This window comes from Polypterus senegalus, chromosome 8 (genome assembly GCF_016835505.1).
Source record: "Polypterus senegalus isolate Bchr_013 chromosome 8, ASM1683550v1, whole genome shotgun sequence".
Taxonomy (NCBI): Eukaryota; Metazoa; Chordata; class Cladistia; order Polypteriformes; family Polypteridae; genus Polypterus; species Polypterus senegalus.
In genome coordinates this window covers 15,552,101-15,565,385 of record NC_053161.1, presented here as the reverse complement: position 1 = coordinate 15,565,385, position 13,285 = coordinate 15,552,101, and the positions used below count along the sequence as shown (strand labels likewise).

Below are 13,285 nucleotides of genomic sequence, written 5' to 3'. Positions count from 1 at the left end.
GTCTGCTCAGTGTGTTACTGGGTTCCAAATACAGCGATAGGGAAAGCTTGGTAAAAGGTCTCCTGATTTTCTGGGATACTCCAGCAAAAGTTGGTGGAGAACTTTAGGAAAGACCAGGATATGTTTATGAATATTTTTTTATATTAAAAGTAGAAGTGGAACAGGTTAAGTGGTTTGTTCAGGGTCACAAATGGAGCCGAACGTGTCAACTGAACCAGCAGCTATGTAATTTAAAGTCCAACATATCACACTACCAGCACTTCATACAATATACTGTCCCTAGCAAATAATTTCCCCTGATTGTTAATTAACAACCTTTACAGGATTCCCTACATTTTCACTGTCTCTCTGTGTAACATTAACTCTAATGCAAGAATGAAACCACCGTGGGGTGCTAGTCCAGCACAGAGTACACTCCCATACACACCCATAGTTACTTTCACTGGACTGGTTTAGAGTGGCCAATCACCTTAACTTGTATTTATCTGAGATGTGGAAGGAGAAGGGGATACCCCAAAATAAATCACACAAACTGCACACAGACAGCAACAAGGCAGAGATTTGAATGTATGACTCTGGTTAGCATTTTTTTCACTTCTAAAGAAATACTCCAGGAATAAATAATGATAACTAATAAAACAGGTGAAGGTTATATTCAGATAAAGGCTTCACAGCCAAAACATTTACAGATGTTAATGTAGTGCTACTGCACATTGAAATGCTTGAGCTCAAACAACTTTATAAACCATCAAGAATCTTTTCCATTGAAATAAAAGTCACCCCTCCTGCCTGGTACAATTATCTTCGAAATACAGAACTGACCATGTGTCATGCTGATCGCTGTGAATCCTGGATTTCCTCTGGTGCCGTTGATTAGCGGGGTTACAGTGATACAATATGTGGAATTGGGGAGAAGATCTCTAAGCAGGATCGATGTGTTGCTGGTAATGGAGATGTTGCCAACATTATCCTCCACTCTGATGTATTGGACTTCATAACTGGAGACCATTTGCAAACTTGGACAGGTCCAGTTCACATGAGCACTGGTTGGACTGCTGGTCATTGCACTGACCAATAGGGATGCTGGAGATGTCAATGAAGAACAATCAATAAAAAAACCAGGTGTTAACATTAACTCAAAAGTATTGTTTATAAGTGGAGACTCACACTCTCCTGTGAGAAAGTAGACAATGGAGCTCATCTCACCCAATGAGGGGCTCAATACTGCGGAAATGAGTGCAAAGTACACTGTGCTGTTTTTCAGGCCTACAAAGAGAGATGGCTACTTAACTGGAGTCTGCATGAACAATATAATATTTCTCATCCGGGATTAAACAAGTATTTTAAGCTTTGAAATACAATATTTTTTTTACAAATTGGAGTTTGTTTAAATCAAAATAATGTTTTCTACCTGACAAGTGATAACTGAGCACTGAAGAAGCCAGGGTCATATTTTTGATGAGGGCTGAACTGTTCAGAAGACCATAGCACAATCGATACGTCGTGATGTTTGATGCAACTTGCGCAGGCACTTGCCAGCTGATTACTGCAGACGTTGCTGTCTTGTTATGCACAAATACGTTAATGAAATAGCTGGAAGGAACTTAAAGTAAAATGAAGAAAAATGAAAAATTCTGAAAAAATTAAGATACAACAGGCTTTGTGTTAAAATAATATTACAAAATTAACCTTTCCATGACCTATTTCTACAGGTTACACTTATAAATTTTACTACCAATTACTTTAAAATAATTTAAAAAATTGCATATGGCAATTCATGAAAGGAAATTATATAAAAATGAAATATTCCTACTGCTTGGAGTAGTAATGGTTAAGGATCCTGGGATTCCTCTAGCGTTGTTGTATAAGGGCGTAACACTGATGCTGTAGGTGGTGCTCGGTAGGAGATCTTGAAGCAAAAGTTGTGTGTTATTTGTTCTTATCACAACAGAACTATTGTCCCCTACTCTCATATACTGGATTTCATAACCAAAGACTGTCATGGAAGTTGATGTCAGGCTGGTCCAGTATACAAAGATGCTGGTTGGATTTTTAGCAGTAGCTTCGATTGTGAATGAAACTAGAAAACAAAGGATGGAAACAGTTTGTGACTTAGTATTTAAGATAAAAATGTAGAGATAAGTTTAAGAAACCAGAATTCCAGTGAGCTTGTTTCAAGTACTTAGCAGCATAATACAAAATCAGCAGACCACATTGCTAGCTGGTTCAAGCAGAAGACAATCAATTGAACTGTGGAGTCCTCGGCAGTGCAGCAAGTCATAATGTGAACTCTGAGTGCTGGGTCCTAGGATCCAATTCTCAGGCTACCAACTACATGAAGTTTGTAAGGTTACTTGACTTTCCCAGTCCTAAAAGAGGCTGTTATATCAGTTGATCTTTCTAAATAATGCTAAGCATACATTTGAATCTAGTGTCACACGCGTGTGCTTGGGGAACACCTTAAAGGCTTAGATAATAGTTATACTATCCCAGGCCAGCTGAGGGCGCTAAGCAGTAACTGTATCTCTCCTTCTTTGCCCTCTGCAGAAAGAATGATTGGCATGCCGATTCCTATGACATCACTTCCGGAACCTGTTCCAGCTGTGCCCACCTCTTCCTCCCAGAATTCAGTTTAACCGAAAGTACCACCATCTTGAGGAGGACTGTCTGATTTCAACGGGGCTAGTCTCTGTGCGCCTAACACCTTTAATATACAGGGTTTGCCTACAGGTGCCCCAGATGTGTTCTTGTCTCTCTTTACAGTAGTTATGAAATTAGTGCAACATCATCAAACAACTTAAATGTCTTTGGGATGTGAGAAAAACAGATTCAAAATGATTAACTCTTGAAGTGAGAGGCAGTGAGTGTTAACCAATATACCTCAACTACCAATTACCAGACTCACAATGAAATAATAAATCCAAAGAGTTTTCCTTTATGTTTTAATGACAAATTGTCTGCACATACACAGGTCCACGTTTTGGGCACAATACTCACTTTACTTAATCTGTCTGTGCTAGTACAATACCAGGGCTAGCAGGATAAGCAAAGTTTGACTCGAAATGTGTTGACTTTAAAATCAAAAGTGTTAAACCTATCAGTTCCAGAGCTACCAGTATCTGTACCAGGCTAACATAAATTGATGGGTTAAGTGCTTACTCTGACCAAAATGGACACATGCCCAAAACTATCAGCAACAAGATGCCCATCTACTAAAAGACGGCCACTGTTTAGAGTTACCCCATCACAGGAGGCTGTCCGCACATGGATACACTCCAGTCTGGAGTCAAACCTGTGACACCAGTGCAGTGAGGCGGTGATGCAGTGCTACTCATGACCGAAACATGCTGTGTGTCTGTCGGTCTCTCATTCAGCTTAAGGATGAATTACATACTCAAGGACATCGGTGGAAAGTATGGGGAAATACATTTAAACCTGAAGCCAGGAAGCACTTCTTTACACAAAGAGTTGTGGGACTATGGAAGAAACTGCAGAGACTTGGAGTTGAAGCAGAAACCTTGACAACCTTTAAGAAGAATCTGGATGCGATATTAGGGCAGCTTAGCTATTAGCTAAACAAATGGGCTTGATGGGCTATGGTCTCCTCTCGTTTGTCAATTTTCTTATGTTCTTATGTCATGGTGGCCAATGGTTAGCACCGGTAATCAACAACATTACCTGTTTTCACTGTTAGTGAGATGTTTTGCAGATTCCCATTGTGTCCATGCAGGTCATTCTCAAAGTGCTTCAGTTTTCCCCCCACATCCCAAAGACATGCACGTCAGTTTAAAGACAACCCTGCACTAAATGAGCGTGAACGAGTGAGTCCTGAGATGGACTGGCCACCCAGTGAAGTGTGGGTTGTGTTTCTACACTCTTAAAAAACAATGGTTCTTCAATGGCACTATATATTCTTTACTATGCTGTTTGGTTCCTTGTAGCTCCATGGCTTGACCAAGCACTATTTCATTCTGGAACGGGTTCTTTGCATATGAATCTGATTCTCTGTGCTTCAAAAAAGTTCCTACTATGTTGCAAAATAAGAAAAATCTTTATTTTTTTGGTGGGCTGCAGGACACTAACAGATTAAGAAAGTCTGGACTTAGCCTGTGTTACTGGACTTATGCACCAAGACTCACTGGTATTTTACAAATCTGTGACCATTTACTGTATGGAGTCTGTTACAGATCTAAATAAATAAAGGTTCTTTCTGAAACCTTTAGGGTCCTTAGGGAACCAAAAATGGCTCCCCTAAAGCATCACTCTGAAGAACCCCTCTGGCACCTTTATGACCTCTTTGACCATACAATTGATAAATGTGGAGATGGAAGAGTGAGTGTACTCCACCATGGTTGGCTCCTTCTTTGTGCCTCATGCTATTGAGATATGTTCCTACACCCTGAAAGCCTGTAGTGAAGGAAAAGGGTTCTGTAAATAGATGACTGGATATTTTAATAAAATCAAAGATCTTCAATCTCATTCTTTGTCTGGAAAAAATGAAACAGCATTGATTAATGAAATATTGTCACCATTAAGTGAAGGTTTGACAAAATGTATTCACGAATGAAATAGCAACAAATGTGAAGCTAAAGCATAAGAAGAATTCAGATTTTTTTGCTGTATATCAACACACACATACAGTACTTTCAAAGACATTCTGATTATCACAGATATGGGGCAACACTCAAGATTTTTGCAACTTACAGCTTTCCCTAATAATGTGAGCCTCATTCTTCACTTCTGTAGTTCCCAGATACAGAGGACCAGACATGGATGGTAAATGAGCTGTACTCTGATTCAGACCTGAAAATAAGCAACACTGAAGTCACTGACAAGCCGTTTCAACACACACACAACATTGTTGTTGTATAGCTCCTTTTCAAACTGCACTTATGCGCTTTATATTATTGGTATATTTTTCCATACATTTGTACAGTACAATATGAGAATGGGCAATTTAAGTGACGTTCTCAGAGGGTCACACAGTTGGCAGTTGTGCTGGCTGCCATGTTGTTGAGAGTCGGGGGCCTTAGCCACTACGCCACACTGCAATCATCAGCGTTGTATAAGGGCATGGAAGGAGTGAGTATATTAGTTACATAACAAAAGGAATCATCCAGAAGCACTGCAACTGTGCTGACAGTATTGTAGATAATAACAACCTTTAGCCGAGGCTCTTATTAAAATGGTAGCATTCAGCCAAATCTAAATAAATGCATGGAAATTCTAGTGCTACGCTAAGCTGAGATTACACAAGGGTTTTGACTCTTGTATCTTGACTCTCTCTATATTCAGCAAAGGTCATCTGTGCAGTGTGCAGACACACTAGAATACACAAAACAGGAGTGGAAAAGCAAAATGGGCAAACGAGTGTTTGGCTGCTCCACTTTGAGCTGATGCGTATCAGAAGTGGGCAGCAGTGATACGTAAGGATTTGTATGCTGCACCCTTTGCCCTCAGATACAAAGCAGTACTGTGAAATGGTTGTGTTTGTAATCTTTATAAGAGCCTGGCTTGGATGAGATATCAATACCGCATGTGCAGTCCTGGTTTGCAGGCTGGCGTCCTTAGGACCAATGCCACTGGGCTTGCTTTACACTTCAGGCTTTGTGTGGACTGTGCGACCTGTCAGAGTTGGCTTAGGAAATATACTTTGAATATGCATAGGGTGTAAATCTGAGAATTACAGCTGGTAATATTTAGCAAGGGCATAAGGGAGGCATAACCTGCCCAGTCACCCTCTGTGAAGAGCTTCTCCATACTCCCAGTGCCCATGAGTTTTCTCAAAGGTGCACTCATTTAGAGGTGCAGGTTAGCTCAGATGCAGAATTAAAACTGGACTGCTGTGAGCGTCCCCTGTGATAAACTGGCATTTGGTTGATGGTTGGTTTCTGTTTTGTGCCTAAGGATGCCAGGATAGGCTACAACTTACTGCAAACGTAAACTAGAGTAGTATGGAAATAACAATTTTCGAATGAGTGAATGAATGCACTAGTGAAAATTGAAATTGCAAAACTGTAAAAGTGTTGCACAGAACAGGCACCAATAACGCTAATGGAAATGTTCACAAATGGTTGAAGGTCACACACAACATGATCAAGGCTTGACAAACATTATAGTCAAGGACTGTCCGACTGTGTGAAGAACAAATCCTTAACGGAACTGTAATGAATGAGGAATATTGAACATCTTTTATTCTCATGCCAGTATGAGAGACAGGAGCACAGTTTCAACAGCTATCAGATTTGGAGAAGGGTTGGGTTTTATCTGCATATACAGTATGAGGCTGCCATTTCTATATAACATGTTGTAGAGTGTGCCTGAAGGGGAGACACATAAATGTCTGTACTCACTGTTTACGTCTCATTTCCTAATAGTGTGTGGTACTTTTGAATGCCGAGCTGTATTTACTTTATATTGGAGAATGGAGGGACTGGGGACTTCACCTTTCAAATCCTAACTTAGAATTCAGGGGTGCTCGTGATGCACTATTAGTGGTGGTATGTTAACAAACACTGGCAGTACTGATGCATACCAGCCGACTTCAAGCCCGGGTCGCAGAAGGACTTGAACCATGAAAAGCACACATCACCAGAAGATAGCTGCAGACTGGGAGCAGGACCATCCCAAAAAGGAGGAAAGACAGTAAAGGTCTATACATATACATACTGGTTACAGACCACAGAAGAAAAATGGTGCATATACTTTCGGCAGTAACTGTCTGAATACTAATGAGTTGCCATTGTCTGCAGGACAGTACCCTGCATTGCCAATGTACAATGGGATGTCTTCCTCAGCACAGACAGAAATCACTTTTCTGCAGTTGAGAATGATGGCACCAAGTCCACTTTGAGATGGAGTGATGGGTGATAATCGGTTTTCAGAAGGCCTGAAGAAAGCGTAGTTTGGCCACTGCCAAAATTCATATTGAGTGTCACTGGTGACAAGTGTCACGATTTGATAACCTATAGCATATGGTAGACACCAGTTGGTCATTAACTGAGAGCACCAGAAGAGCTGAACAGTCTGTCCACAGGGAGATCACCTGAGATGTCAACCTCTTTTTGGACACCACCAAATGGAAGACACCTGAATATAGCACTGGGAACATCTAGTAGGCTTAGAATGACATCCCAGATATAAGTATCTAGACCAGGGGTGGGTAAAGTCGTTCGTGGAGGGCCACAGTGGCTGCGGGTTTTTGTTACAACCCCATGGCTTAATAAGAAGCACTTATTGCTCAAGTAACACTTCTGCTTCATTTTAGTTGTTTTGCTCGTTAAGATTTTGAACCCTTATCACTTATTTTAGTGTTAAACAGCTGTAGTCTTGGTTTTTAATTACTCCTTATTAGCAATTAGATGTAAATGACAAAAGAAACCAGCAGTTCTCCATTTAGCTTGTTACCATTTACTGTGTGGATTTATCATGCACTATTGAGTTTAATTAAATACTTGGAAGGAAAGCAAAGAGAAAAAAGTGAAGGACTGAGAAATACTCATCTGTTTTAGGCTTCATATCGTTTGAATGATATCCTTAAAAAGGAACAAAAAAAATCTAGGATATGAGAATGACCTGACATGGATGGTAGTGTTAAAGCACTAACAAGCCATGAAATTAAATTATTGGCAGGGATTGTTTTCTAATTAAGCAACTGGGTTGGATAAAAAAACTGAAGCCACTGCGGCCCTCCAGGACTGACTTTGCCCACCCCGATCTAGACGCTCTGTGACCTTAGCAGTCATTTGTTTTGTATGTCAGTCTAATTATTATATCAAATCTGTTGAAGTTGGGATTACACCTTCAGTGTGCTTCAGTTTCCATTTTCGCTAATGTATATAGTAGGGTTCCTGAGATTTGGTCATATTTTTTTTAGGTGTTTATACCTAACTATATGCATAAGTGAACTGCCTACGTACACTGCAAGTGCAGAATCAAAAATGGAATAATGAGAACTTAGTCATTTATTACTTTAGCTACACAGAAGGACAGACTAACGCTAACCGCTGCATAATGGCACAGTATGGAAATAGTTATCTTTTTATTTATAATTTGGCATATCCGAAATTATTTTTAAAAATCCAATAAGCATGGACAACTAAAATGTTGTCATGTTTACCAGTCCAGATGCAGGTGAATTCTGAAGCGTTTTTTGTGAAGTTTCCAGGATTACAGACAACTTGATAGCCAGGAATCCTCTTTGCAGACTCAATATTTGAAGGGAACACATTCACACCATGCTCGACTGTCAGGTTGGAATCAGTCCTGTTGGAGACAGCTTAACGCAAATAAAACAAAGATGAGAGTTTTTTGATTTGTCGACAAGTTTTATCTTATTGTACCATTCCTTCAATAACTTTTCACAATTTTGACTGCAGTCTTAAATCATAAAAATCTTTGAAGCTTTTCAGAACAGACATGGGTGATGGAAATTTTAGAGTTTCCAGGAATGTTTTACTGATTTTTCAATACGGATTCTTGGCCTGTAAAGGTATTTGGGAAGAAATTTTGGAAGCCCTAGAGGTAAACTGCAAAATGGCAGGCCTTTTGTACAGGTCATCACATAAAGTAAGTAAAATAATGTGCCTCAGCCTCCATCGCCAGTGGATCCTCAGTGGTGTTCTATCGCGTGTTAGGACCAGACATGGCTTCTATTTTTTGTTAGGGTGTGTTTTTATGTTTGAATAAGGTGATGGAAAATGCATTAATCTTTTGCTGGATTAAGAAGTGGCCACATCACAATTACCCATTAATGTTGTTTAACTGACTTTAATGTACTGTGCACTGCAGAGGCTGGTGGGGAGGCTATACTGTAGGTGGGCAGACCTGGTGTGTTTTGTATCTGTATATGTTCTGTGAAGATTTGAGCATCGTCTGGGGTTGTTGCTTTATGGGTTAGGTAGGTCCCTGTGACCCTGAATTTGATCAAGAAGGTCTGAGAGAAGGTCTGTCATTCTTGATGGTATGCTGATAGCTTATAGACAAAATCTTTTGAAACTTGTCATTATTTATGCTCACCATCTCACTTAAACTGTTCCTGCAGTTTTCTGGTTATTAGCTCTGACGTGAAGTCAATGTCACATATGTGAAGTATTGTGATATATTTTATTATTATGATAATGTATCAATATGAATCTCCTTTTCAAAGACAAAACGCTAAGATTTCTCATGAACACATATTGCTAGTTTAACTAGACTTGACTCCATCTATGTAAAATCGCAGGCTTTCACTAAACCTCCAGAAAGTGTCAGGTGAGAACAAGCTAGCCCGTCATTAGGTCTAAACACGGTGTACACTACATAATTAAAGAAAAATAATAATCAAAACAGTGCCAGTGTGGGAAGCATTACTGGTTTGAAAGCAGCATGAAAAATGCCATTTTCCTTAAATGGTTCAGAAACAAAAGGCTCAGCAAACTATGTGAATGGACATGAGTAATGAGATCTGCTTGAGTATGATATGGAGATCACCTCTGTTTTCATCAGTCTGCCATTTCTCAAGTGCTCTGTTGGAGTTTATTTAATGGACCACCTGACCAGCCTTCATACCCTCAGGTGTGCATTACTCAAATTATGAGTCTCCTAGAGCAGACCTTACGCCACAGGTTGTAGTGCAGGGGTTTCATCATATCAGAGCTTTCTTTAATTATTGAATGTTCTTATCACTTTTAGAGATCTATTTTTAACACTGGAATTTGTCTAATTGTTCTTATTTAATTCATGAGGATGGATGTTTGAACCTTTAAACAACTGATTGGTGTATCAGCTTTCATGTTGTAGGTTATTTTACTGGCATCCTTGGAGTGATAAAGTATATACTAGAAACTGTGAGGATTACGCTTTTTAATTTCACGAGCCTTTAATACCATCCAGCTATCCCTGTTAAGGGATAATTCCAGAGATATACAGGTGGATGAGCCTATGGTGTCCTGTTTAATGAACTATCTGTCAGGCAGATCGCAGTTTGTGAGACTTGAGGACGGTGTTTCTGATATAGAGGTGAGCAACAGTGGAGCACCACACGGAACAGTCCTGTCTCCTTTTCTCTTCACTCTGTACACCTCAGACTATAAATATAACACCAGATGATTCTGCAATTAATGTGGTGTATTGATAAAGGGGATGAGACAGAGTGTAGGAATCAGGTGCTGAACATTTTTTCTTGGTACAGAAAGAACTATCTACAACCTAACATCAGCAAAGCCAGGAAGCTGGTTATTGACTTTCGCTGCACCAAACAGCCTCTTTGTTCAAGTACCCATTTCCTTGCGGCGTTGCCTCCCCCATCCCCACACCTCCCACGTAATTGACTGCTTGCCTATATAAGGCCGTCCTTCACTCCAGTCTATTCATTCCCTTCCCTGCTTTGCCACGGTATTCACGTCTCCCTGCTGATAACTGCAACCTTTTTATTTAATCAACGGCTTCTCCGCTGTTTTATTATTCATTTATTACGATTATAGTTATTGTGTAGGTATTTTAGACTTACTTTACATTGTTTAGGTACCCATTTCCTTTATCGTTCCAACCGTACCCCCATTAATATGTCTATCGAGGTGATCACCATCGATCAAAGAACTGTCACTTACCGAGTGGTTTCCATGCCCGGAGATGGCACCTGCCTTTTCCATTCTCTTTGTTACATATTGCACGGCCATATCAGGCTCACTCTTGATATCCGGAGGAACATTGTGTCTTATGTATTGAATGACTGGGACAGGTTCAAGGTGTGGACTGATGACGGTACAGGAGATAATTATACTACACAGGAGCACTAGAAGAGTGAAATGCTTAAGCCCTTCACCTATGGATCTGCATGTGAGTTGATGGCTGCCACTGAATTGTTCGGTTGTCGCTTTCAAGTGTACCGAAATGGCCAAATATTTTACACCTTTCGACAACCGCCAATGCCTCTTAAACATCTTAGATTCACAGGTGACGATTTCAGTAGTGGACACTTTGATGTTTAAACTCTCAAAAGCTGGATGTGATTTTATCGATGAAACCGGTTGTGTGCTTACAACGCTTGACAGATGCTGAATGTCACTTCAACACAAGACCTGCAAATACTTTCGTAATTGAAACAAACCATGAAACTCAAACATATTATGACAGCAGCAATCCAAGCTGTGACAAAACAGAAAAAAGTAGACGTGTCAGACATTGTGGTACATTTTCTGATGCAGCTAGACAAAAACAACTTTGTGATGCTGTCGCTAAATACTCACAGGAAAATCCACAAGTTAATAGAGACACTGTCGCTAAATACTCACAGGGAAATCCACAAGTTAATAGACACGCTGTCGCTAAATACTCGCAGGCAAATCCACAACTTAATACCGGGAATGCCTGTTAAACATCTTAGATTCACAAGTACCGATTTGGGTAGTGAACACTTTGATAAATGAAACCTGTTATCTTTACAACGGTTGACAAACACGGAATGTAACTTGAACACAATACATCCTCCAAATACGAACCTGATTGAAAGAAATGATGATAATCAAATCCTTGATGACAGCAACACTCATAACAGTGACAAAACAATTACATTGACAATCATGTTACGTTATTTTTAAAATGTTTGCTTTTCTTTTTCATAACTTCTTTAACACACTACTTCTCCGCTGCGAAGCGCGGGTATTTTGCTAGTCTTCTATATATGCATAAAAAGAGGGGAAGGAAATGAATAAGTCAGGTATGACTAGATTATTAGACAAGAGTAAAATTGAAATGACTCCTACATACACATTTCCAAAGTAAAGTAGACTGGAGGTCCTTTTTCTTCTCCTCCCATTGATGTCAAAGCAGAAACAGCTACAAAGTAAAGTGTGTCCACCTTAAAGCCTAGAAGAGGGAGAACAGCATTTTAGACAGTTTAGTCTGAGGCAATGCATAATGGGGAGATATTTGAGTTTGCTCCACTAATTAAAGATCTGCCCTGTTTATGCATATAAGTTATATTATGCATCAATATGGACACCTATGTTAGGTCTTCACATGACTTTTCAGTTCTGATATTCCTCAGTCCTCTCAATAAATAACTCATTGTGAGGAAGTTTGAAAAACATGCCCCAGGTTTCAAACACACCCATTAAATGTTTGACTTTCATGTAATGAATAATGAAAAGATTTTCTAGTTGAGCCCACATATTGCAATGTTAAAATATCTGGCCAATATATGCCTCGATACAAACATAATCACCATAAAATTAGTCATTGACAAATAAAGAAATAAATTGTGCCCTGCACCAACAAAAATGAACATTTTCAAAGAACATGATCAGCTATATAGAATGATTAAGCTAGCGTGGTCAATATTCCAACAGAGGGCCATCTGGATAGGCCTGAATTAAGGTGTGTTCAGGATTCTTATGTTTCCACTACAGTACTCTCAGATAACCTGAATAGATGGCACATTTATTATCTGTAACTACAAATTACTGTCACGTTTCTGTGTGTTCTTTCTTCCATACTGCGTATATTGGTTTTCACTGTTTTATGGTAATGTCATTGGGCACCTCAGCAGTCATGTTTTGTATTACAACAGCACTCATTGCTGATCACGTGCCTTGATGGTGATGCTGCAATTGTGGAAGCTACTTAAGATGCCAACACTGTGTCACTGGCATCTAAGTATTGTGATAACATTTAAAATAAATGACTTGCATATTTTAGTTATTTAGGGAAATGATCAACAGGTAGTCAGAACTTTTGCTTTGTTTTCCTGACTTCAAATTTTCACTTTAGCTCTTTTGGTTTTTCAACTGGTAACATACCCCTGCTTTCCTTTTCTTTTGGAAATGTCTTCTAACTTCTTCATTTTCCAGTCCATTTATTACAGGACTCTGATGCAAACGTTTCCATTTCCTCCCATTCGCAATCTCAACCAATCTCCAACCTTCTTGGAGGTTCTGTCAGCTGTCTGTTCCTTTAAAAACAATAAGTCTCCTGGTGCTGACAAAATACCTGCAGAGCTGTTAAAGCAGCGAGGATACTTCTGTACAAGAACTCTACATCAATATATCACCAGATTCTGGGCTGATGAGAACATCCCACAACAACAGATGGATGTCAAAACTGTCACTATTTACAAGAACAAGGGTGACAGTGCCATCTGTAACAACAGTACAGGCACATCACTCCTTGCTGTTGCTGGATAAGGGGATACTTCAGAGGCTGATCAATAACATCACAGAGTCAATGCTGCCTAAATTGCAATGCAGGTTCAGGAAGAACAGGAGCACAGTTGATATGATTTTCACAGCTCAGCAATTTCATGAAA

The 13,285-nt window shown here is 39.6% G+C and overlaps 1 protein-coding gene across 1 annotated transcript in view; it reads right to left on the bottom strand.

The window, feature by feature from the left end:
* LOC120533813 (collagen alpha-1(XII) chain-like) overlaps positions 1–11,774 on the bottom strand; it is a 57,176-nt gene extending 45,402 nt beyond the window's left edge. Inside the window, exons 1-7 of the mRNA XM_039760813.1 lie at positions 11,749–11,774; positions 8,120–8,278; positions 4,705–4,803; positions 1,814–2,080; positions 1,412–1,603; positions 1,168–1,266; positions 823–1,083 (exon numbers count right to left, since the gene is read on the bottom strand). Of these exons, the coding sequence (XP_039616747.1) occupies positions 823–1,083; positions 1,168–1,266; positions 1,412–1,603; positions 1,814–2,080; positions 4,705–4,803; positions 8,120–8,278; positions 11,749–11,752 (1,081 nt within the window). The 5' untranslated portion in view covers positions 11,753–11,774. The remainder of the gene's footprint in view (positions 1–822; positions 1,084–1,167; positions 1,267–1,411; positions 1,604–1,813; positions 2,081–4,704; positions 4,804–8,119; positions 8,279–11,748) is intronic.
* Between the last annotated feature and the right edge of the window lie 1,511 nt (positions 11,775–13,285).